Here is a 25,577-nt window from a genome sequence, read left to right on the forward strand (position 1 = left end):
TGCTTGGGGGGTTGCTGCCAGCGGTGATTCGAGGATGGAAGCAGGGTGGGCTGCGTGGAGGCGCCGTCTCTCGGTTTGGAAGCCGCGTGTGGGCTTGGTCTCTGGTTGTGCAGAGCAGAGCCCTCCCTCGTTGTCTGAAGTTGGCGGCTTCGGTCTCGGCTTTTCTCCACACAGCTAAGGGAGCCCCAGCCTGGCGCCTGGACCCCATGGGGTTGGTTAGGCCCCTGCGAGCACCCCGCCCTGGAGTGTGTGAGATTCCTGGGTTGCTGCAAGGATCACGGCGGGAAGGGCGAGGGAATGGGGACAGATCACGCAGCGAGATTGTTCTACTGTGAGTTCCGAGGCACGAGCTAGCGGGGGGCAGGCCACTCTGGGTGGATTTTTATGCATGTGGCTTCTCAGATCCGTTACAGGCTTTCCTTGGCCTTCCTGGGTTCCTGACTCTTTTTTTTTCCCTCTCTTTGGGTCACACTGGCGATGCACAGGGCCAACTCCTGGTTCTGCACTCAGGAATTACTCCTGGCCGTGCTCGGGGGACCATATGGGATGCTGGGAATTGAACCCGGGTCGGCCACGTGCAAGGCAAACGCCCTACCCGCTGTGCTATCACTCCAGCCCCTCTTCCTTCCTTCCTTCCTTCCTTCCTTCCTTCCTTCCTTCCTTCCTTCCTTCCTTCCTCTCTCTTTTTCTCTTTCTTTCCTTTCTTTCTTTCTTTCTTTCTTTCTTTCTTTCTTTCTTTCTCTCTGTCTCTTTCTTTTCTTTCTTTTGGGTCCCACCCAGTGACGCTCAGGGGTTACTCCTGGCTCTGCACTCAGGAATCACTCCTGGCGGTGCTTGGGGGACCCTGTGGGATGCTGGGGATCGAACCCGGGTCGGCCGCGTGCAAGGCAAACGCCCTCCCCGCTGTGCTATCGCTCCGGGCCCTCAAAGGAGCATTTTCATCGTCCTCAACTCAATTCCGAGGAGTGATACTGCTGGAGCGCGTGGTATTTCTATTTTTAGCTACAAAATAAAGTATCTCCAGGCACAAGCAATTGTATAGCAGGTAGGTGCTTGCATGCTGTTGACCTGGGCTTGATGCCCAGAGTCCATATGGTACCCAACATTAAAAACAAAATCTCCGAGGCCAGAGAGATAGTATAGTGGGTTCGGAGCTTGTTTTGCACTCAGCTGGATTTAATCTCTGGCACTTCATAAGTTCCTCTCAAGCACCGCCTGGATTTTTTGTTTTGTTTTGTTTCGTTTTTTGGGTCACACCCGGCGATGCACAGGGGTTCCTTCCTGGCTCTGCACTCAGGACGCACTCCTGGCGGTGCTTGGGGGACCCTATGGGATGTTGGGAATCGAACCCGGGTTGGCCGCGTGCCAGGCCAGCGCCCTCCCTGCTGTGCTATTGCTCCAGCCCGTTTTAGGTTTTGAGTCATACCTGGTGGTGCTCAGGGCTGACTCCTGGCTCTGCACTCAGGAATCCCTCCTGGCGGTGCTCAGGGGACCCTTATGGGATGCTGGGAATCGAACCTGGGTCGGCCGCATGCAAGGCAAACGCCCTCCCCGCTGTGCTGTCGCTCCGGCCCCCTGACTCTTGGCTTAAGGATACATGAAGCCAGATCAGTAATGGAGCAAGGTCTGAAGTCCAAAGACTGAAGTTGGGACGAATCTCTGCAGTCCTTTATCAGGCGCTCAAGGAAATGCATCTGGTCCGAGCGTTTACCTCAGTTGCCTCGTTCACCCCCACCAAGGAAAAGTGTCTGGTCCCCGCCCCTCATAAATATTCAACTATGTACCACCAATGGGTGTTCCCTAAACATGGGGACTAACAAGGGTTTTTGATCACTTCCTGCCTCCCTGTTCCCACCGAATAACGGGGAAATGAGTCTCTCAGTGGAGAAAAGATGCTGGTACTTAGTTAGAAAGGGACTTTCTGGGGGCCGGAGCGATAGCACAGCGGGAAGGGCGTTTGCCTAGCATGCGGCCGACAAGGGTTCGATTCCCAGCATCCCATAGGGTCCCTCGAGCACTGCCGGGAGTGATTTCTGAGTGCAGAGCCAGGAGGAACCACTGTGCATTGCTGGGTGGGACTTAAAAAGCAAAAAAGCAAAAAAAAAAACCGCGTGGCCGCCCACCTTCCAGATGGTCAGACTTCTTCGTCAAGATCATGAACGATCGGTTTGAGGCCCTTCATGTTCCCGGAGCGAACAGATGCCATTGGGCTACACTAGCACGCGACAGGGACAAATGGAGACGTTACTGGCGCCCGCTTGAGCAAATCGATGACTAACGGGAAGTTAAGTGATTAAGTGATTAGCTTCCAGGAATCATACAACCGTTTGGACCCTGGGAGATACGTTGAAACTTTAGGTTTTCCATATGAAGCAGCTGAAGGACACGAATTCGACTTGTTGAAATGATTCCACTCGACCATTATTTAGGGCACGTGTGTCACTGCTAACGGGCCCGGCTGGGGAACGGTACCAGAGGGGTCCAGCCCCGAGAGATGGCACGGTGGGGAGGGCGCTTGCCTGGCGCCCTGGGCCAGGGTTGATCCTGGGCACCTCATATGGTCCCACTAGGAGTGAGCCCTGAGCACCCCTGGGGGGCGGGGGGAGCGACCCCCAGGGCGTGCAGAGGGGCAATAGAGGCAGGGACCTGTGACATTCGGGGACGCAGGAAGGATGCTCGCGGCTGGCTCGTGTTTTCTGCTTTTTAATTGGAATGGACTGAATCACATGGACATCCTGGAGAAATTTGTTTCCCGGCGGACGGACGGACGCGGGGTACCTCGGGGGAGACGGAACTGTGTGTGGGGGGACGGCTTGGGGGTGGGTGGGATGTGGGGGATGACTCCAGCAGGGCTGGGAGGGGCGGGCGCTTGCCTGCAGCTGATGCCGTGGAAGAGAGAGAGACATGAGCCCACGGGATGTGGAAGGGTGACATGTACTGGGGGCTGAGGCAGGGGTCTGGGGGGGCTTTATCGGGGCCCGAAGCCGAAGTAGAAGGATTCATCAGGCCGGAAGCCGTAGGCGGTGGCCGGGCGGCCCAGGGTGCCCACTGGGGGGCCGAAGCCGTCCACTCCGAGGCTGGAGAGAGAAAAGGGGACTCGTTAGCCAAGCCGGACTTCTCCGTCTACAAGGCGCAGGGCCAGGAAGCGGGTCGGCCCCCTGCCCCTGCCCCCATTTGGCCCATGTTTGCTTCCTTGGCACCAGAACTGGTGTCGATGCCCGCTGGGAACCTTCGTCTCGTCTCTGAGTTAATTATGTCCAACATACACATGACTTTTTGTTTTTTGGGGTCCCACCTGGCGATGCTCAGGGCTGACTCCCGGCTCTGTGCTCAGGGATCACTCCTGGCGGTGCTCAGGGGACCCTAAGGGATGCTGGAGATTGACCAGGCTCACCTGTGAGCAAAGCCAACGCCCTCCGCAGCTGTACCATTGCCCGGATCCCATAAAACATACAAATTTTGAGGGACGAAGGTGACGAGAGATTTTAGTTCAACTGATTCTGCAGAAATTCAGGCCCAAGGAGCCTTCACGGATTCGTTTCATTACTTCATCTATTAGTAAGAGGATTTCGAAGAGAATCTGTCCCCCAAAGCACATTCTAAGAACCAGAGAACCACCCGATCCTCAGCCGCGGGATGGGGCGTTGGCTCTAACGGTGGACGCGGCACCGGCCCTTTGCACATGCATCGCTCATGCGGTGGATGCAGCCGAACTTGTTTCCAGCCAGAGGGAATGGGGCGACAAGGCGTGGATGGAAGCTTGGAAAGAATGCGCACAAATGACAAAAGCATTTGTGAGGGCAAGCGATGGACAGATACTTTTTTTCCCCTTTACCAGTAAAATCTCAAAAAAAAAAAAATTATGCATATAGGCGCAAACTTCCTCCCACCATTCTAAAGGAGAAATCAAAGGGTTAAGGTTGTAAATGACGTGTGTGTGTACGTGTGTGTGTGTGTGTGTGTGTGTTGTGGAACAGAACTAAAGAACCAACAAAAAGCACCATAGCACACACATAAGCTATATTATTCACAGGGAAAGAGAATTTCTAGAAGGACAGGGACCCAACTGCCTCGTGTTCCATCTCGAACAAAAACTACCTCAATTTTCCGAAAGTCGGTTAAGAATTTTGACCTGAATTTTGAAGTGGTTAGAAATAAGTATGTCGCTTTTATTTTAATCTCATGGCAATACTGCATTTTCTGTGGGCTAGATGTATTCTTTTTCCTTTTTTTCTTTTTCTTTTTGGGTCACACCCGGCGATGCACACGGGTTAGTCCTGGCTCTGCACTCAGGAATCACTCCTGGTGGTGCTCAGGGGACCCTATGGGATGCTGGGAATCTTGAACCCGGGTCGGTCACGTGCAAGGCAAGTGCCCTCCCTGCTGTGCTATCGCTCCAGCCCCTAGATGTATTATTCTAGAGGTAGCTTTGAAGATGTCTCAAAAAAAAAAAAAAGTAAAAAAGAAAAAAAAAACAATAATCAGTATCTATGGACCAAAATACACAAAATACCCGTTTGGAATTAGTGGAGAAGTTTGGCAGTTGAGATTTTTATCCATAGAGTTGCTAAGGCTGAAAAGTACCCTTAGACAAACATCTCTCGATGACCCAGTGACCACGATGCATTCAGGGACTTTAAACGTCTTTTTTTCCCGCATCTCCCACCTTACAATTTCCAGCATCTGCTGAGAGTGACATTAGCTCAGGGTGATGCTCTTTATTATATTATTATTATTGTATTGTATTATTATTATTGCTTTTGGGGTCACACCTCAGCGGTTACTTCTGGCTCTGCACTCAGGAATCACTCCTAGCGGTGCTCGGGGGACCCTGTGGCATGCTGGGAATCGAACCCGGGTCAGCTTTGTGCAAGGCAAACGCCCTACCTGCTGTGCTATTGCTCCAGCCTGTCTTTTTTATTATTATTTTGCTTTTGGGGTCCCACCCAGCGATGCTCAGGTCTGACTCCTGGCTCTGCGCTCAGGAATCACTCCTGGCAGTGCTTGGGGGACCATATGGGATGCTGGGGATCGAACCCGGGTCAGCTGCGTGCAAGGCAAACGCCCTCTCCGCTGTGCTATTGCTCCGGCCCCCTGATGCTCTTTTTAAAGCCTCTCAATTTTAGATCCCTCTGCAGACAAACGCTTCCCAGTTGGTTCTGACACGACACGGGGTTGGGCTCCCTGCAGCGTGGACAGTCTTGGACGAGCCCCCGCGACTCCACACTCCCTGATGCCGAGGAAGTGGAAGGAGACGGGACAGGACACGACATTCACATGCAGAGGGGGGTGCTCCGGGCCAAAGGGAAGGTGACCACCTACCTGGGCTGGGGGGCGAGGAGGGGCACTAGCGCACAGTGGCAAAGCACTTGGGAATCCTGGGGTGGAAAGTGCTGCGTGAGCGAAAAGTGACCAGCGTTATTGGGGGAACCGGGCGAAGGCGACCGGGTCTGCTCGGAAACTCCAGGCCGGCCAGGACGCCCAGCAGAGAGATGGTGAGCGGAATGAATGCAAGCCAGGCTCTCTCTCTCTCTCTCTCTCTCTCCCTCTTTCTCTCCCTCCCTCTCCATCTGTCCCTCCCTCCCTCCCTCCCTCCCTCCCTCCTTCCCTCCCTTTCTCTCTCCTCCCTTTCTTCCCTCTTTTTCTCCCTCTCTCTATCCCTCTCCCTCTCGCTCCCTTTCTTCCCTCCCTCATTCTCTCTCTTACACACACACACACACACACACACACACACACACACACACACACACACACGCTAGATAGATCCTTGCTTCCCAGAAAGCATTCTCAGCAATAATCCAGCCTACCTGTGGCTCTCACCTCATGGCCCACACAAAGTCTCACCCCTAACCCCTAAATCTGAGATTCTGTGTGGCCGTCCTGAACTCAGACTGCAGATGCATTCACAAGTGCTGGGATATTTTGGAAGAAGTGATTTTTTTTTTCCTCCCTTGAAACGCTTTTTTTTTTCAAGAGACCAGGGCCTTGGGCGCAATTCTTGGCAGTGCCCTTGGCCTGTGGAATGCCAAGGCTCAAACACGCTAGAACCTCCCTAGCCCCTTAAAATTATTATTTTTTTAATCTTCTTGATTTTATTTTTATAAAGTTGGGCACAACCATTTATTGCATCCAATATTCCAACACCCATCCCACCACCATTATTTCGAATTTTCTCACCATCACCCAGACCTGTTCTCTAAAGCGGGTCCTATGTAACTGATTTTGTATTGCTTGTTATGAATATTTCATTAAAAATGATCCAAAAAAGTACCCTATGAGGAAAGTATGTGAAGATCGTTGTACCTTTCCCTGGGGCCATTATGCCCTTGTATAAGATATTTACTAACATGTCGTTACAGGTTGGGCCTTGTGTGCTAATTTTTCCTTATAATTTTTTTTTTCAATTGAATCACGGTGAGCTGCAGTTACAAAGCTTCCATGTTTGAGTTTCAGTCAAACAAGGATCGAACACCCATCCCTCCACCAGTGCACATTCCCCACTACCAATATTCCCAGTATCCCCCCCATCCCAACCCTCCCCCTGCCTCTATGGCAGACCATTTCCCCTCCATACTCTCTCTCTACTTTGGGGCATTATTTATTTTATTTTTATTTTGGGCCACACCCAGGGGCACGTGGGCTTGTTCTGTGTTCGGGGATAGAGGATGCCGGGAATTGAACCTGGGTCAGCTGTATGCAAGGCAAGTGCCCTCCCGGCAGGACTGTCCATCCCTCTGACCCCCTGAAATTCTTACCTATGCCAGCAAGAGAAGTGTGGACTGAGTGAGGTCGCATTAAGACCAAATTTTTTTTTTCTTTTTGGGTCACACCCCGCGATGCACAGGGGTTACTCCTGGCTCATGCACTCAGGAATGACGCCCGGCGGTGCTCTGGGGACCTAATGGGATGCTGGGAATCGAACCCAGGTCGGCAGCGTGCAAGGCAAACGCCCTCCCCAACTTGGATTTAGGGACCCAGAGCTGACGCGCGTGTGATTTACAGAGCGACCACTAGGGGGAGGGCTTGTCCCCCTTTTGAGCCGGTTTTCCAACAAACGCTTCTTCCACCCAATTTCTCAGCCTGTTGCAACACTTCCAGAATGGGGTTCCCACGGCCGGCCTGCTCCGCCCAGGTAATCAATACTTTATCTTCTCAGTGTGAAACGGTTTTTACTTAAGACGAAATAGTCAAGGCCAGAACCACAGGACAGCGGGGAAGTCGCTGGCCCTGCATGCGGCCGACCCGGGTTCGATCCCAGGTACCATATCTGTGTGGACCCCCCAAAAAAGGAAAAAAAAAAACCCACCAAACCCCCAAAACAAAACTCAAACCACAAAAGACTAACTAGGAATCTCTGTCAATGACATGCAAAGATTGGGAGTGGGGGAGGGGGGCCGGGGGGATGCTTAATGAATTAAAGCAGATAATTAGGGTCTTCAGATCCTAATTGGACATGGGGGAATTGCAATTTGCACGCGTGTTAAGTGCCGCTGATAGGATCAGGCCGAAGCGTTTTGCTGAATCTGCCAAGCATCTCTGTGTAAACTCGGAATTAGTACGTACGGATTTTATTTTGCTTAAAGTCCTCCTTGGTATTCTTGAGGAAAACAGCACAAGTAAGTAATCTTTTCAAGAGACTTGCTGATGTATTTCAAGTGTGCTTTTGGTTTTCTTTGACTCAATCTTTTTTCTTTTTGCTTTTTGGGTCACACCCGGTGATGCTCAGGGGTTACTCCTGGTTCTGCACTCAGGAATCACTCCTGGCGGTGCTCGGGGGACCATATGGGATGCTGGGAATTGAACCCAGGTCAGCTGTGTACCAGGGAAACGCCCTATCTACTGTGCTATCACTCCAGCCCCCCCCCCCTTTTTTTTTGCTTTTTGAGTCACACCCGGTGATGCTCAGGGGTTACTCCTGGTTCTGCACTCAGGAATCACTCCCAGCGGTGCTCGGGGGACTCTATGGGATGCTGGGAATCGAACCCAGGTCATCTGCGTGCAAGGCAAACGCCCTTCCCGCTGTGCTATCGCTCCAGCCCCTCTTTGACTCAATCTCTGAGACGCGCGTGTGTCCATTTTTCATTTTATGACCAAGTTAAGTGGCTAGGGAAGTTTAAAGGTTATTTCCAGTAGAATCAAACGAAGTAGAATTTCTCCCTAAATGAAGGACAAATGATGAGTAGGATGAAGAACTTAAGGATGAGTGTTTAAAGTAATCATCTGGAATTTATTTAGAAAAAAAAATCGTTTTAAAGACATCTGCCAGTTTCGCGGGAAGGAAATAGCACCTTTCAATTTAGTTACTATTCTGAGAGGCTTCGGCTAAAAAAAAACCTAATTTGTGCTAATGATGGGAGAGCCAATTTCTGGATAATCACTGATTTATTCCAAACGGCGAAGGAATGCCATTTCACTGGAATCCCCTTACTGTCTTGCACTTACACTTCTCATCACACACCTTAATCTGTTGTCTAACCCCTCTGCAGAATCTATGTGCAAGAGTGTTTTTTTTCTGTGAAGATGTTCCAGTTGATAATCATTCAACACACTGATTTTAAAATTTGTAACTTCCCATCAACGGCCAAGACCCAGAGACTATAAAACCCAGCTCCCGGAAGAGAAGAGCGCAGAGTCTCCTGCCCCCGCGCCTGGCTGTCCTCGCCGGGGCCCCTTGGAGGGGGGCGGGTTGAGTTTCCCTCCCCGCCCCGAGCGGAGCTCCGGAAGCCAAAGAACTCCAGAACCAGCTACCACCATGCTGAGACCACTCTCCACATGCTTGAAGGTACCGGCAGAGGAACACAGGCATGCGGGTCCCGGGGCTGAGATCTCCCAGCCTGTTCGGATCGGGGCTGAGCATCCTCCACCCAGATCTTCCAAATTCCAGTAGGTGGGGGGTCACACCCACCATCTGACCCCCTGGCGCCATGTAATCCCATCAATGGCCAAGACCCAGAGACTATAAAACCTAGCTCCCGGAAGTGCGTGGCCACGTCTGCGGCCGCACGACATCTTATTGTCTCATTCTTACTTTTGGACAACCTGGCAGGCTACTGAATGTTACCTGCCCACACGGCAGAGTCTGGCAAACTCCCCGTGGCGTACCCAATATGCCAAATACCAATAACAATGAGGTCCCATTCTCCTAACCCTGATAGAGCCTTGAATATGACACTTTTTAAAAAAAAATCAGGGCTAGGATGAAGGAGACGTTACTGGGGCCTGCTCGAGGCAATCGATGACCAACAGGATGACAGTGACGGTTTAAGTAACTCCCCCTTTAAAAAGTCTTGGGGCTGGAGCGATAGCACAGGGGGGGAGGGCACTGGCCTTGCAGGCAAAGGACCCGGGTTCGATCCCCGGCATCCCATAGGGTCCCCCCAGCACCGCCAGGAGTAATTCCTGAGCACAGAGCCAGGAGTCAGCCCTGAGCATCGCTGGGTGTGACCCCAAAAGTCACAAGTAAATCAATAAAACCAAAAGCCTCATGGGGCTGCCCCTTTTAACTGGTTCCTGGGTAGCTTCATCCGTGCCTCACGAGGGTCTTTCTTCACCAGGTCTTCTCACGGTTGCTGTGTTCAACTTCCGGTTCCTTGGGAACTCGGCTGTGAATTCGATTCTCTCCCTTCAATCCTGCTCCTGCCAGCCTCCCTCCCAACTCCCCCATCCAAAGCGACTCCTGTTTTCACTTTCTTCTTCTCTCCTGCACAATTCCAGAGGGGGATGCCGCGAACCGTGTATTCCCGTGGCTCAAGCCAGCTTGAGGCAAATGCAGACTTATAAGAAATAACCAGAGACAGGAGAAGAAATTTTCTTTCTTCCTTATGTGAGGCAATTTATTGGGGGTTAAAAAAATAAGTGCCTGCTGGGGGCTGTCAGGCGTGGTCAGGAGTTTTGACTCAAACCTGAGCCGCCTCAGGCCCTGCCCAGCTGCCTGGCTAATAAGCCACTGCCACCTCATCACTTTTGGCCAACCGGGAGGGCTTCCCGGAGGCGGCGTTTCTGCGACGCCTCATTCTCCACCACCAAATGTGAAGGGAGCTCAGCTTTGCTGCTGAAGTCACCCTTAGGTCAATACACCGAGTCATTAGCACCTCCTTTGAGGAACTGTTTGTCTGTTACTGGTTTCAACGTTTATATAATCTGTCATAATACCTTGGGTTTCGGGGGCGCGCACCCCTGAGCACGGGCCCCGAAGATTTAAAGCGCAGATGAAACCGTTGTCACTGCATCTCTCGGGGACGGCTCGCCGCGCGCTCCCGTCTGGAGCCGAGCGAGTTGAGGCTCGCACGGCACACTAATTAGTGTGTGATGCTAACCTCTGCTGCCGGTTCATTCCGAGACTCTTTAAAATATGAACTGTGTATTTTACCCCTCTGTTCTCTCTTAATGATTTGTTTTTTTAAACTGAAATCACTTCCAGCCATCGGTCCGAGCACTTCTCCGAGCACAAATATTTCTTTTTCCTATTGGTCTGCCAGCCCTGTCAGGGCGAATTTCGCTTGAAACTAAACGCCACGATACTTAAGACCTCTTGGATTCCTCGGGCTGCGAGGGCGACCTTCCCAGGGCGACGGCTGAACTTTCCAATCCGCTCAAGACTTGCTGGGGGCCGGGCGTACATGCCAGGGAGACCACGGCTGTCACTGCAGGGCAGGGGGGCGGCCCTGTGGGCAGTGGGTGCAGGGGCCAGTGAACCTCTGGAAGATTCTAGCAGGGAATGCAAAACTAAACATGCTGTAAAGCTGAATGGCCCGGGACGTAATTCAGAAGGGTTCGGGCGCAGATGAGAACGTCTGGTGTCCTGGTCACTGTATCACTGTGATCCCACTGAATGTCGAATTCCTCGAGCGGGCGCCAGTAATGTCTCCATCCCTCCCAGCCCTGAGATTTTAGCCGCCTCTCCTCACTCGTCTTTCCCAATGTATTGGAGTCTCTTTCAGGGTCAGGGGAATGAGACCCGTTATGGTGACTGTTTTGGGCATATCGAATACGCCACATGGGGAGCTTGCCAGGCTCTGCCGTAATGGCAGAGAAATAATGGCCTTGGGTCATGTCATTTCAATACGGAATAGGGTCTTGGAGCCAGGCACAAGCCCCCAAAGAGAAAAAAAGAGATGGAACAAAAATCACACTTTAGCCGGACTTTTATGTATGCAAGTGGCCTTTCTCAAACCCCCCACCAGCTCGGACGAGAGGCCGGAGTCTGACATATGGATGTCATCCAAAGGGCAGGCTAGCAGGCGGACCAGCCCATCAATCCTGCCGACAGACTGGCTTCTTGTAAAGAAAAAAACGACGGTGATGCTTCTGTTTAAGACTCTTCCAAAAGTCTTACGTACGACACTTTGGCAATATTTTGATGCTGCTTTGAGACTTTTCATTTTCCTTTGCTAGTTTCCCTTAAGAGGTGGAGCCGTGTTTCTTGGAGGGGATTAAAAAAAAAAACACCTCTCAAAAATTGTTTCAATGCTAAAGAAGGCTCAATGCAAACCCGGCCGTGCCGGCTGTCCCCTCAACTGTGTGATACGGCAGATTTGAGGTCAAAGAAAGTACAAAGCGACTCTGACAGGTGACAGATCCGGTGGTGATGGAGAAGAATAATTGTTCTTTTTTTTTTTTTTTAAATAGATACGTTGCACTAACTCTCTGAAAATTGAGCAACAAGCAGATACAACAGTGGCTCAGTTTAAACAGATCACGGCGCGTGTTTTCAAAGCGCTAAGTCCCAGGGAAAATAAAAGGGGATTCTGAGTCTGTGGTTTCATCTGTGGTTTCATCAGCACCGGGCGACAGTTCGTTATTCTGGTGGTATGAAACATCGCAGCAAAGCAGTGATTTTTATTAATACTTTTCCCGGCTAATCTGGTGACCACCGCCTAGCACCACCGTCCACTCTGGGGAGAATTTTAGAGTTTTTCTTTTTTTTTTGCTTTTTGGGTCACACCCGGTGATGCTCAGGGGTCACTCCTGGCTCATGCACTCAGGAATTACTCCTGGCAGTGCTCGGGGGACCCTATGGGATGCTGGGAATCGAACCCGGGTTGGCCGCATGCCAGGCAAACGCCCTACCCGCTGGGCTATCGCTCTGGCCCCTTTGAGGTTTTATTCTGCGGGGGAGGGGGCCACACCTGGTGGTGATCAGGGCTTACCCCTGGCTCTGCACTTGGAGCACTTGTGGTGGGGTTCGAGGGACCATATGGGGTGTCAGGCATTGAACTCGAGGAGGTGAGGAGGAGGAGGAGGAAGAGGAGGAGGAAGAGTTGGCTGATGAGAGAGAAGAGCAGGAAAGGTCCTGGCCTCGCATGTGGCAGACCAAGGTTTGACCCCTGGTACCGCATAGGATCACCTGAACACAGTCAGGAGTAAGCCCTGAGCACAGAGTCAGGAGTAAGCCCTGAGCACAGAGTCAGGAGTCAGCCCTGAGCACTACTGGGTGTGGCTCAAAAACCAAAGGGAGAAGGAAACAGAGGAAGGGGGAGGAGGAGGAGGAAGAGAAAGAGAAGGAGAGCTATCTCTTTTTATATCTCTCTACTTTTTTTTTCTTAATTAGTGAAACAGCATGAGGTACAGTTGTAGACTTACACACTTTCGTGATTGGGTTTCAGTCATACAATGATCGAGTACCCATCCCTCCACCGGTGCCCATTTTCCACCACCAATGAACCCAATAGCCCTCCCATCCCCCCACCCCCCCACCCCACCTCTGTGGCAGGGCATTCCCTTTTGTTCTCTCTCTCCTTTTGGGTGCTATGGTTTGCAAAAGAGGCAATGGGTGGCAATCATGTTTGGTCTAGAGTCTACTTTCAGCACGCATCTCCTGTCCTGGGAGGATCCTCCCAACACCCTTTACTTGGTGCTCCCTTCTCTATCTGAGCTGCCTTTTCCCCCAGCGTGTGCTGCCAGCTTCCAAGCCATGGAGCAGACCTCCTGGTCCTTATCTCAAGTATTCTTGGGTGTTCGTCTCCCATTCTGACATGCCTCCACCTTGACCTGATTCTATTTCCAAGTCTCTTATATGAATGGTCCAGAACTCCCTCATTCACGGCTGGTGGGAATGCCGACTGGTCCAGCCTTTTTTGGGAAAACAACATGGACATTCCTCAAAAACCTAGACACTGAGCTCCCACTTGACCCAGCAATGCCACTTCTGGGATTATACCCCAATGGGTCCAAAAACACACAGCAGAAACACTATCGGCACTCCTATGTTGATTGCGGCACTGTTCACAACAGTCAGAATCTGGAAATAACCCAAGTGCCCAAGAACAGATGACTGAATAAAGAAACTATGGCATATCTATACAGTGGAATACTATGCAGCTGTTAAGATAAATGAAGTCATGAAATTTGCCACAAATGGATGGACATAGAGAGTATCATGCTGAGTGAAATGAGTCAGAAGGAGAGGGACAGATATGGAATAACTGCATTCATGTGTGGGATATAAAAAAAAAGATACTATGAAACTAATATTCAAGACCAGGGAAACAGGCCAGCAGGACGGGTCAATAGTTGGGAATTACCACAAGGGTGTGGGGGTGGAGGGCAGTTCAGATAGAGGAAGATTCAGTATGATGATACTAGTTGGAAATGATCACTTTGGGCAAGAACTAAGTGTTGAAAGTAGTGAAGGGATAATATACATGGTAACTTTGCATCCGTATTGCAAACCATAATGCCTAAAATGAAAGAGAAAGAGAGCGAGAGAGATAGAGACAGAGAGAGAGACAGAGAGAGAGAGAGAGAGACAGAGAGAGGTGCCCGGGGAGTGATGGAAGGGAACCCGGGGACCCTGGTGCTGGGAAATGTGCCCCGGTGGAGGGACGGGTGTTGGACACTGTGTGACTGAAACCCAATCATGACTCGCTTTGTAATGCTCTGTCTCACGGTGATTCAATTAAAAGAAAAATATTAAATTAAAAAAAATGGTCCAGAGCATTGTAGCATCTGTTTGGAGCTCTGACAGATGAAAACAATTCAGCCTTTCCTACAAAGATCTCAAAGCTTCTGGCTCTGCCATTGAATCGAGACTGCGGGCTCATCCCTCACGCTCTTGCATGCGGTCACCGGAACTCACAGAGCTCCAGGCCCACACACAGGTCAACCAAGTTCGCCGAACTGTGATAATGCTGGGACCTGTTGGAGTTTGCTCTCACCCGGGTTCGAGGGGCCTGCCTGTGTAAATATAGCGGGTTCCCATGGCATGGCGGAGACAGACAACACTCCCCTTTTTTGTTTTTTTTTGTTTTTTTTTGGCTTTTTGGGTCACACCCGGCAATGCTCAGGGCTGACTCCTGGCTCTGCACTCAGGAATCACTCCTGGTGGTGCTCGGGGGACCCTATGGGATGCCGGGGATCGAACCTGGGTTGGCTGCGTGCAAGGCAAATGCCTTCCCCGCTGTGCTGTCACTCCAGCCCATGATACCCTTCCTTGAGGAATGAGAATTCCTGACAAAGTCCCCTTCCAGAAAGTTCCAGAGACTCTCCGAAGTAAATTCACAGTTTAATTTGAAAGCTCTGAATCCAAGGTGAGGTTCTGAGTGATTTCTCGAAGATCACCACTTCCCACGTGCTCCGTGGGCTGGCGCTAGCTTCCCCCTGACGAGGGTCGTGGAAGAGCAAAGAAGTGGGTAGCGCTTTGGGCCTGTGACGTTTATTCTCTCAGGGCTGTGCCAACCTGCCAAATGGGCCCCAGCAGCAAAGCCAGGCGAGGGTGCAAGACCCCCAGTTTGGAGACTCAGGGAGCTGGGATTTAGGCCATATTCCACTTTTTCTTTTTTTCTTATTCTTTTTCTTTTTTCTTTTTGGGTCACACCCAGCGATGCACAGGGGTTCCTCCTGGCTCATGCACTCAGGAATCACTCCTGGCGGTGCTCGGGGGATCCTGTGGGATGCTGGGAATCGAACCCGGGTCAGCCGCATGCTGGGCAAACGCCCTCCCCACACTGCTGTCACTCCAGCCCCTAGTTTGCTTTTTGTTTATTTTTTTGCTTTTTGGGACTCCGACCTAGCGATGCTCAGGGCTGACTCCTGGTTCTGCACTCAGGAATCACTCCTGGCAGTGCTTGGAGGACCTATGGGATGCTGGGAATTGAACCTGGGCCGGCCGTGTGCAAGGCAAACGCCCTACACGCTGTGCTATCGCTCCAGCACCGGGGCCCACAAAGTGGTTCAAACCCTGGTCCCCAGCAAGCAAATGCCAAGCTCCAGCCCAGTGGTAGGAGTTTGAAGCAACACATGAGTAGACCCAGGCTAGTTACTTCAGGTCTGCAGGGCAAGGGATGGTTATGAGGCATCGTAGAAGGCCCAGGCGGGCTACAGGCTGATGCCAAACAGTGCTTGAGTGGCAGAACAAGAAACTGATCTTGAAGTCGGGGGATGCTTTCTGTACCCCGGCAGACACAAGAGTCAATTTTTACCAGTCGGCTCTTAAGATCGTCAACCCCAGAAATCTTGGGCAAACATCTTTTTTTTTCGTGTGACTTTGAAGAATTCCTGTATATTTACCACCTCAAAAGAAATCTCAACACCTCAAACAAAAAGTCTGAGCGTCTGTCATCCGGCTTTTCATGGGGCTTTTTGGATCAAGCCGGAGAAGAAGTGATTTTTAAGATACAGTTGCCACTTATATTTTTGCTTGCCTGACAATGATCAGAGGGAAATGTTCCCCCCCTTTTTTTTCCCTTCACATTTGAAGGCTCTAAGGCAATGTGACTTATAGCCACATATATCTGGACCCCTTCTTCAGATTGCTTTGCCTTTCAATTTCTGACAGGAAGGCGCTTTCTTTTGGGCTGGAAAAAAATCTGAAAAGAATTTCTGCAACAGCGGAATGTACCGACTTTAGACAGTGAAAAGAACGTGATGAAGTATGTATAAATGAATGAGTCGCGGTACGTGGGGACAGAAAGCCATCTCGACACATCAAGTAGAAGTGAGACCGAATTATACTGCAGTGTCCTCCCTTTGTTCGTTGATTTGCTTGAGTACCAGTAATATCTCCATTATGAGACTTGTTACTGCTTTTGGCATATCGAATATGCCCTGGGGAGCTTGCCAGGTTCTGCCATGCGGGCGAGATACTCTCGGTAGCTTGCTGGACTCTCTGAGAGGGGCGGAGGAATCGAACCTTGGTCGGCTGCGTGCAAGGCAAACGCCGTACCCGCTGTTCTATTGCTCAGGTCCCGAGTTATACTATCTATCCAAAAGAGTAAGTATTTGGGATCTTTTACTTAATCCAAGGCCATAAGGAAGCATTTGTTCACTGGACCTCTCTGTTTGAATTAAGATACCAAGATGGGGCGCTTAGAAGCTCAGTTCAACCGAGGAACCAGCATAGATATGGGAAAATTTTTTTTTAATATTTGTCAATAGCCGACTTTAATAATAAGGTATGAAACTTGGGCGATTAGTAGAAGTTCTTATTAAATATAAAAAGCAAAGTAGTAATTGAAATAGATTCTCTAAGGCCAGGAGGACTGGTCTACGGCTGGGAGCCTGTCTCAAGTACTGGGGGAAAAGGCATTTGGGATACAGAAGAGGCCACTGTGATGATCAGTCGGAATAAGAACTTGCGAGCTGGAGGGAAGTTGGTAAAGGAACAAACATGATAACTTCTCAGTATCTGTATGGCAGAGAGAGAGAGAGAGAGAGACAGAGAGAGACAGAGAGAGACAGAGAGAGACAGAGAGATAGACAGAGATAGAGACAGACAGAAAGAGAGGAACAGAGACAGAGACACAGAGACAGAGAGGGAGGGAGGGAGGAAGGAGGAAGAGAGGGGGAGGGAGGGAGGGCACCTGGGGACCCTGGTGCTGGGAAATGGGGTGTTAGAACACTGTATGATCAAAACCCGAATTCCTGTTTATTTACCACCTCAAAAGAGTTCTCAACACCTCAAACACCAACAGCTTTGTAACTCTGTATTGCACGGTGGTTCAGTTAAAAAAAGAAAAAGAAAAAAGAAAAAACAATCTCTCCTGCTCACAAAAACAGAAAACGAATTCTACAGCAAAGAGTCACATTTGTCTTTGAAGAAGGTCTGTACCGGGTTGTTATTATTATCATTATCACCATTATTATTATTATTAGCTTTATTTGGGACCACTCCAGGGTTACTCCTGGCTCTGCACTCAGGAATCACTCCTGGTGGTGCTCGGGGGACCCTATGGGATGCTGGGAATCGAACCCGGGTCAGCTGCTTGCAAGGCAAACGTCCTCCCCACAGTGCTATCACTCCAGCCCTGGTCTTCAATTTTTTTTGGGGGGGTCACACCCAGCGATGCTCAGGGCTGACTCCTGGCTCATGCACTCAGGGATCACTCCTGGCGGTACTCGGGAGACCCTCTGGGATGCCGGGGATCGAACCTGGATCGGCTGCATGCAAGGTCAACCCCCTCCCCGCTGTGCTATCACTCCAGGCCTCTGTACTGTTGAACTGACAGAAGCATTATCTGATCTCTAAGCAGTGTGGGCTACCACTGGAAAACTTCAAAACGGTTTAAAATGTTCCTGGAGGATGCGCCATCCGCAATTAATCCCCTAACTCCAGACTCTCTCCATTCCCGAATTACTGTCCAAGGAAGACAGTAAGACGGAGAAAGCCTCATGGATCTTAGCCAGCCCTTCGTCATCTAAAGCTCTCTCCGGGAAAAGTTTCGGAGACGTCAGTGTTCAAAGAAGCTCGGAGAAGAATGTTCTGGCACTTGTTCCCCCGGATAGTGTTGATCCATTGGTCGATAGATCACATATCCCAATCTAACTCAACTGGAAGTTCAGTTTCTAGTCAATAAAATTGGAGGCAGCGGGTGCTGGAAATAGCATTTACATCAATCTCTGATAGGAAAATCTTCCAGGTATTCCAATCATGCTATTTTAGACCATTCCTAAAGAGGCAACCTCTGGATTTCAAAGCCACAAGAAACTGACGCTGGAGTGAATCAGCTTTTCAAAGTGCTAATCATTATAATGAAATAAACCCAAATGAATGAACACTCTGGGACAGCAGAATGTTGTTTATTCAATAGCCTGTGTAATTTAGGATGTCATACTGCAGTTCTAATGTGATTGCTATTTAAAGCCATCGCCAAATCTTTTTAGAGATTTTAACTTCAAGACTTTTTCACTGCACTTTTTACCTCAATGAAAATGTAAAATTATCCCTCCCTCCCTCCCTCCCTCCCTCCCTCCCTCCCTCCCTCCCTCCCTTCCTTCCCTCCTCCCTCCCTCTTCTCTCCCGACTTCCTTCCTTCCTTCCTTCCTTCCTTCCTTCCTTCCTTCCTTCCTTCCTCCCCCCCTCCCTCCCTCCCTCCCTCCCTCCTTCCTTCCTTCCTTCCTTCCTTCCTTCCTCCCTCCCTCCCTCCTTCTTTCCTTCCTTCCTCCTTCCTTCCTTCCTTCCTTCCTTCCTTCCTTCCTTCCTTCCTCCCTCCCTCCCTTCTTCCTTCCTTCCTCCCTCCCTCCCTCCCTCCCTCTTTTCCTTCCTTCCTTCCTTCCTTCCTTCCTTCCTTCCTTCCTTCCTTCCTTCCTTCCTTTTCTCCCTTCCTTCCTTCCTTCCTTCCTTCTCTCCTTCCTTCCTTCCTCCCTCCCTCCCTCCCTCCTTCCTTCCTTCCTTCCTTCCTTCTTCCCTTCCTTCCTTCCTTCCTTCCTTCCTTCCTTCCTTCCTTCCTTCCTTCCTTCCTTCTCTCCTTCCTTCCTTCCTCCCTCCCTCCCTTTCTTCCTTCCTTCCCTCCCTCCCTTGGTCTTTCCCTTCCTTTTCTTCCTTCTTTCCCTCCCTCCCTTTTGTCCTCTTTTTTCCCTCCTTCCCTTCTTTTTTCTCTTTTAAAATTCTTTTCGAGCCACACCTACAGTGTCCAGGGCTTACTCCTGGCTTTGTGCTCAGGGATCGCTCCAGGCAGAGCTTGGAAAACCCTATGTGTTGTCAGGGATTGAACAGTCCGGCTGTATGCAAGAAAAGTGTCCTACCCACTGAACTATCTCTCTGGCCCTCAATACTTTTTGTCTAAAATGGCCTTCTAAAAGTGAATTTCTTGACACATAACTTCAAAGAACTGAACTGATTTCCAATTAGGTTAACTTAATTCAATTAATTTAAGTTCAGGCAATGGAATTCATCACTTGATCACTTGATCACTTGACATCTCATTACTCATTGATTTGCTCAAGCGGGCACCAGTAATGTCACCATTCGTCCCTGTCGCGTGGAAATCATAATATCTGTTTTTCTTAAATTTTTTTTTCTTTCATTTCATTCCTGAATTAATAATATCTTAACTCTGGAATCAAAGAATTAATGTTCAACCAAGATGTTCCATGGTAGCCAGAAATAAAACCGATTTTATTGTACATCATGAAGATGCATGTTAATAATTTTTTTCTCTTTTTGGGTCACACCCAGTGATGCTCAGGCGTTATTCCTGGCTCTGCACTCAAGAATTATTCCTGGAGATACTTGGGGGACCATATGGGATGCCGGGGATTGAACTCAGGTTGGCCGCATGCAAGGCAAACGCCCTACACACTATGCTATCGTTCAGGCCCCAATAACAGTAGTTTTACTTAGAAGTTCTTAAATATAGAAAAAAATTTTATTGAAAATCTTTTTTTTTTTTCCTCATTTTTTGGGTCCCACCCAGCGATGCTCAGGGTGTCACTCCTGGCTCTGCACTCAGGGATCACTCCTGGCGGTGCTCAGGGACCCTCTGGGATGCTGGGACTCGAACCCGGGTCGGCCACGTGCAAGGCAAACGCCCTTCCCACTGTACTATTGCTCCAACCCCTAAAAATCTTTTTTTTTAAGTCCTCTTCAGGCCTGCAGAATTCAGCTCAAAGAAACAACAAACCCGTTTAGTTGAGGAAGAAGGAAGGTTTCAAGAGCACTGAGAAGGCCTCAATTTGAGCCTTAATGCTAGTTAGTGTCCCCACAGGCACCCAAGCCTGACCCCCTTCCCAGCGCGAGGGCCAGCCCACCCTGGCCCCCAAGTCTTCCCTGGGGATCCTAAGTTCCTTAGGAAAGGAGAAAAACCCAATAAAGGCAATTACAAAGACAACCCGATTATCCCTCGCGCTGTTCTCGGAGTCCAAATCCAGCAACTATGCAAGGGAGGCTGCGGTTTCGCATTTTTACAGCATGTGACCAGCAAGGAGGAAATTTTATTCTCATTAACTGCTGCAGTGAAAAAGGGGCTATGTAATCCGAGACGCGACAGTACAGGAAGATCAAAGCCCGGGACTGGAAACTAAATAAACCCTTTTGGTTACTTCCTGCAAGGAAAATTCACTTTGGCAATGTAAAATAGAGCCCATTTAAAAACTACTCTCAGTTTTACGAGCTGTCATAGCGTGCAGCCCAAGTGGTTTGGACCGGCTGAGTTTAGAACATTATATTTCCTTGTTTTTTTGTCTAAGATACTTCTGTAAGCAGTTTTATAGTCTTTTTTTTTTCCCTTTTTAAACACAATAATAAGAAGGAGAGGGAGAAAAAAAAAGAAACTTTTGTTTGGGTTGAAACCGAGAAGGCAACCACTGAACTTATTAAAAAAAAAAAAAGGCGGATCTTAATTGGCACATTCCTTTCTCATTTACTAAGCTTAGTATGTTTGCGTTGGGGTTTATTTGGCAATATGTATCTGATTTAATAATTCATCTGCAATCGGTCCAGTTCCCGTTCAAAATTAGAGCAAATCACTCTACGAGGGCACCTCTGGCTTGTGTATGCAGGGTAAAGCCAGTTTTAATAGAACCCTTGGCTGGATAATGGGTCATCTGAGTAATATTAATTAATGAGCCAATATCACATTTTAAAATAGAGAGTTTCTAGTGGGTTTTTTCCCCCTCTTTTTTTACACAAGAAAAATATATCTGGGCCAACTTTTCTTATATAAGAAATTTTATGCAACTATTACTAGTTAAATCGCATTGCTAAATCAATCCTGACACAGAACTTTTTTTTTTTTTTTTTTTGCTTTTTGGGTCATACCCGGCAATGCACAGGGATTACTCCTGGCTGCACTCAGGAATCACTCCCGGCAGTGCTCGGGGGACCAATACGGGATGCTGGGAATCGAACCTGGGTCAGCCCTGTGCAAGGCAAACGCCCTACCCGCTGTGCTATCGCTCCAGCCCCCAAGATTTGAAAACTCCTGAGTTGAGGAATTGGCTCCATACCACGCCAGGTTCTGGGGGACCAGCCTGGGGCACGCCGCAGTTTTGTGGGTAGATCTTAGTAGCCAAATTGCTCACACTTTTATTACCCTCCCTAGGATATGACTATGCAAAGACTTTAAATAATCTGCATCCTACTTCTTGTTATTGCTTTCTTGGAAGCGGCCAACATGGCCGACCCAAGTTCGATTACTCCGCCCCTCTCGGAGAGCCCGGCAAGCTACCGAGAGTATTCGATATGCCAGACACAGTAACAACAAAGTCTCCAATGGAGACGTTACTGGGCCCGCTCGAGCAAATCGACGATCAACGGGAGGGCCTTTACCTTTACCACACCTGGTGATGCTCAGGGCTGACTCCTGGCTCTGCACTCAGAAATCACTCCTGGCAGTGCTCGGGGGATGCCGGGGATCGAACCCAGGTCAGGCCAACAAGGCCAGCAAGGCCAACGTCCTCCCCGCTGTGCTATTGCTCCAGACCCTAAAAATCATTTAAAGTCCTGTTCAATCCTACAGAATTCTCAAAGGGAGCTGCAGGATCTGCATCCCCAAACCTGGCTTGGATGATCAGACCGCAGTGTTCCTGGTTCCTTAATTTCCACAGGACAGTAAATCACTTCCACTGTTTTTCCAAGTCAGCAGCAGAATTTCTCCAGGCTCAGCCATCAACCCCAGTTTCCAGGACTCTCCGTCTTGGGTTTGGGGCTTGTATTTCTGTATTTCGGTGAAGTTTACAATTGGCTAATGCTGGTGTGTGATAGCTAATAAAATCTGGCCTTAAAAGTTACAGGCCCAATTTACTAATAAAACCTAATGCAATTCTCCTTGGGAAAAGCAAGTGATTAGCGGACACGTAGTGGGACTGAATTTCCTTTCTTTCAACAGGCTTGGAAGACGCTGTCCCTTTAAAAAGCCTAAACCAATAAGACAATTTAGGTAATCTAAGACGAATCACGCACGGGCATCAAGCGAAAGAATTACATAGATAAATAAACATCTATGCTGGCTAATCATTGATTTACACGAGCCATGAGCCCTTCTAGATCACGCCACACGTTTCATTCTCGTTTTCAATACAATTGGATTCATCTGTGGGGAACCTAATGCGCTTGAATGATTAGTCTTCATAAACTTTTAGCAACTTGTCTCCGAGCAATCTGAAAAACTCATCTGCGGACCCATGTCTGATGTGTTCAGGCCCAGAGTTGCACACACACATAAATCCGACAAGCTGTTTTTCTGCATTTTAATAACATTTACTCCCCAGCTTTCCTGAAGTACAAGCAGTTCACTGGCAGACTGTTATTATTGCCTGTGGTTCTGAAACAGCGATGTTAAGTGTTCCAGCGCTCCTTGAACCACGTTTAAAGGCATCACTGTTTTATTTGGGGGCTCGTTCCTGAATCTCTGAGCTGGGGGCAGGGGGCAGGGTTTGGGTCACACTCGGGGTGCTGGTGGGTCAGCTCCAGTGATGCATTGGGTGTTCTCTGGCCCTAATGTTTGTATTTTGATTTTATTTATTTACTTTTTTGCTTTTTGGGTCACACCCAGTGGTGATGCTCAGGGGTTCCTTCTGGCTCTGCACTTAGGACTTACTCCAGGCGGTGCTCAGGGGACCCTATGGGATGCTGGGAATCGAACCCGGGTCGGCCGCGTGCAAGGCAAACGCCCTCCCCGCTGTGCTATCGCTCCAGCCCCTGTATGTATTTTCAAAAAGAGCCACAGTACTACGACTTTTCTTGACTTACTTGATCTACTTCTGGTGAGATGAGTGATATGATAATTGAGAGATAAATGAAAATTATTACCTTTCTCTAATCAGTAGAATTTTTTAAAAAAGGCCGTAATCATTGTATTTATTGGAGTTTGTTTGAAGCCTCTAAGATACTCGCTCAATAAAGAATTGGCAGAATTTCTATGGGAGTATTTTGAAGAAAAAAATGGTTTCTCCCCCGTTTTTTCTTTTCTTTTTTAGTTTTTGGGCCACACCCAGCAATGCTCAGGGCTTACTCCTGGCTTTGTGCTCAGGAAGCGCTCTTGGTGGGGCTCGTAGGCTGTGGGGAATCGAACCCGGGTCGGCTGCATGCCAGGCAAGCGCCCTCCCATAATACAACCACTCGAGGTCCCAGGAAAATGTGATTTAATAGAAGAGCTGTTTTACACCAGGTCTCACGGTGTAAAAACCATCAATTTGCAGTAATCTGATTTTCTCCTCAGTATTACACAGTCATGTCATTCTCTCTCTCTCTCTCTCTCTCTCTCCTACATGACTATGAATGACATAAGCATTTATCACCTGACACATACTTTTACCCATCGTACAGTAACCGCTTCATAATGAATGGCCTTATTTAATCAAAAGCACTTATCGTTCAAAAACACTTATACATTTCTCAGAGATCAATGCTGATGGTGTGGGAAGAACGTGAAATTAGTTCTGTTGGCTACACCAAGGAAAAGCACTTACTAGACTAGAAATACATTCTCCCTCATCCCCTCCCCCCCAAATAATTTTATATGAAGTAAATAAATAACCACAGCTAAAAAAATAAAATATATAGGGACTGGAGCGATAGCACAGTGGGGAGGGCGTTTGCCTTGCACGTGGCCGACCCGAGTTCGATCCCCGGCATCCCATAGGGTCCCCCGAGCACCACCAGGGGTAATTCCTGAGTGCGGAGCCAGAAGGAACCCCGGAGCATCGCCAGGTGTGACCCCAAAAGCCAAAAAAAAATTACATATATGTGCATATCCTTATATTCACTTTCATCCTCATCTAGTTCTACGGTAGTAAATGTGTATTAATATTATGTTTTAGTACAGATACAGTAATTATACTGCAATATAATCTATGAACAAATCAGGTAGCACAAAAGAAAGAAGTGCTTGTCTTGCACTCACCACACAGTGCTCAGAGCTGGTGTCTGTCTTCTGGACACACAGCCGTCGGCGAGCTCAAATGTGACCAGTTCTCAGCTCTGATTTACCCCCGAAGAATAAGCGGTTGGAAATAAAACTGCAGAGTTAGGGGAAGTAAACAATTTGAGGCTCCTTCCTGCACCCCCAGATCTATTCTCAGAAGGTCCGACCCATTTCAATTCCCGAGAGCGTCTTTGCTCTTCTGTGCGGCTATTAGCGTGCAAAATTTCTGGTAATGAGTAGGTGAAACTGTTATTTGTCTGTTTTTTTTGCTAACCCCTGTGTCTGGAAAAATGACCCAAGTCGGGAATTTGTTTTTGAAAGACTCTTTGGAACGTGTTTTCTGCTGAGAAGTAATAAGAAACGAAACAAGACTATCATTTCTGATTTAAAAAGAAAAAAAAAATTAACACTGAGTCTTGGTTAGTGATCGCCTTTGAAAGGATTTCCTGTGTATCCAACCCAGTTATCTAACTCCCACAGGCTGCAAAGGAATGGCTGATGCTCAAATGTCCGGCAAAGGACCAGTTTCTAGAAGGTTCTTCTCATCTGATCCCTCTCCACAACTTCTGAATTAGGCACACAGAAATTCAGGCTACCAAAACAAACTATTAGAACCAGCAAAAAAAAAAAAAAAAGAGTTGGGTTATTAACTACGCACTGATAAAGGCTTTGCCAAAGAAAGGATTTTTACAACACTGGTAGTTTTTCCTTCCCACATAAAAGGGTCTCGTGCTTGGCCAAATTAAGGGCTGCAAAGTGACAATAAATCTGGTTTATCCTTTGAATAACTGCTTTGAACAAAAACCTCGTAATCTATACTTCTCGAAACAAAAAGGGGTTCTGTAAAGACCACACAATCCTTTTTACACCGGGAATATATAATTTTGAGGTTTTTCTCAAGAGAGGGGAAAAAAAAAAAAAGCCCGGAGTAAGCGAAAGTGCTAAATCCGCAGCTTTTATAGCTAAAGAACAAGCCTGGGTTTTACAAATAAGAGTCCTGGCCTTGGGAAAAATTATACACGAAAATGTGGATAAAAGCTTATTTTTTTAAAAAAAAATATATATACTAAGAAAATGATTCAGCGTGAGTTTTAAAAACACACAACTCCCAAGCATGTCAACTGAGTTAATGATTGGGGTAAAAAGAGACCAAATAAACTGTTTGGACGTCTCGGATTCACTGCTTAGCACAGGCGGGCAGGGAAACCAATGACAAAATAGTCTCAGGAAGGGGAGAAGAGGTCAGAGGGCTCAGGTGGTCCACATGTCTGGTCCACCTTGGGCCTGAGGGAAATGACCAGTAAATAGCCACGAAGAACAAGTCCAGCCTCCCCGAGGCTGTTGTTTCAAAGCCCCGAGTGAAACCTTCGTGTGGGCGATTTTTTTTCCAGTTCATGAGAACTGGATTCCTATAAGAGCAAAAATGGTCCATTTTTACTGCGACCCAAGCTGATTTGTAAAAGCTGGAAGCAGTTTGGAAATACTCAACAGGCGGTT

At 48.6% G+C, this 25,577-nt stretch overlaps 1 protein-coding gene across 1 annotated transcript in view; it reads right to left on the reverse strand.

Annotated features, from left to right (window-relative positions):
• Positions 1–2,953: 2,953 nt before the first annotated feature.
• KIFAP3 (kinesin associated protein 3) overlaps positions 2,954–25,577 on the reverse strand; it is a 95,751-nt gene continuing 73,127 nt past the window's right edge. The window contains exon 20 of the mRNA XM_056108579.1: positions 2,954–3,077. Within this exon, the coding sequence (XP_055964554.1) occupies positions 2,969–3,077 (109 nt within the window). The 3' untranslated portion in view covers positions 2,954–2,968. The remainder of the gene's footprint in view (positions 3,078–25,577) is intronic.

The sequence above is a fragment of the Sorex fumeus genome, unplaced genomic scaffold (assembly GCF_029834395.1).
Source record: "Sorex fumeus unplaced genomic scaffold, SorFum_2.1 ptg000226l, whole genome shotgun sequence".
NCBI classification, from domain to species: Eukaryota; Metazoa; Chordata; class Mammalia; order Eulipotyphla; family Soricidae; genus Sorex; species Sorex fumeus.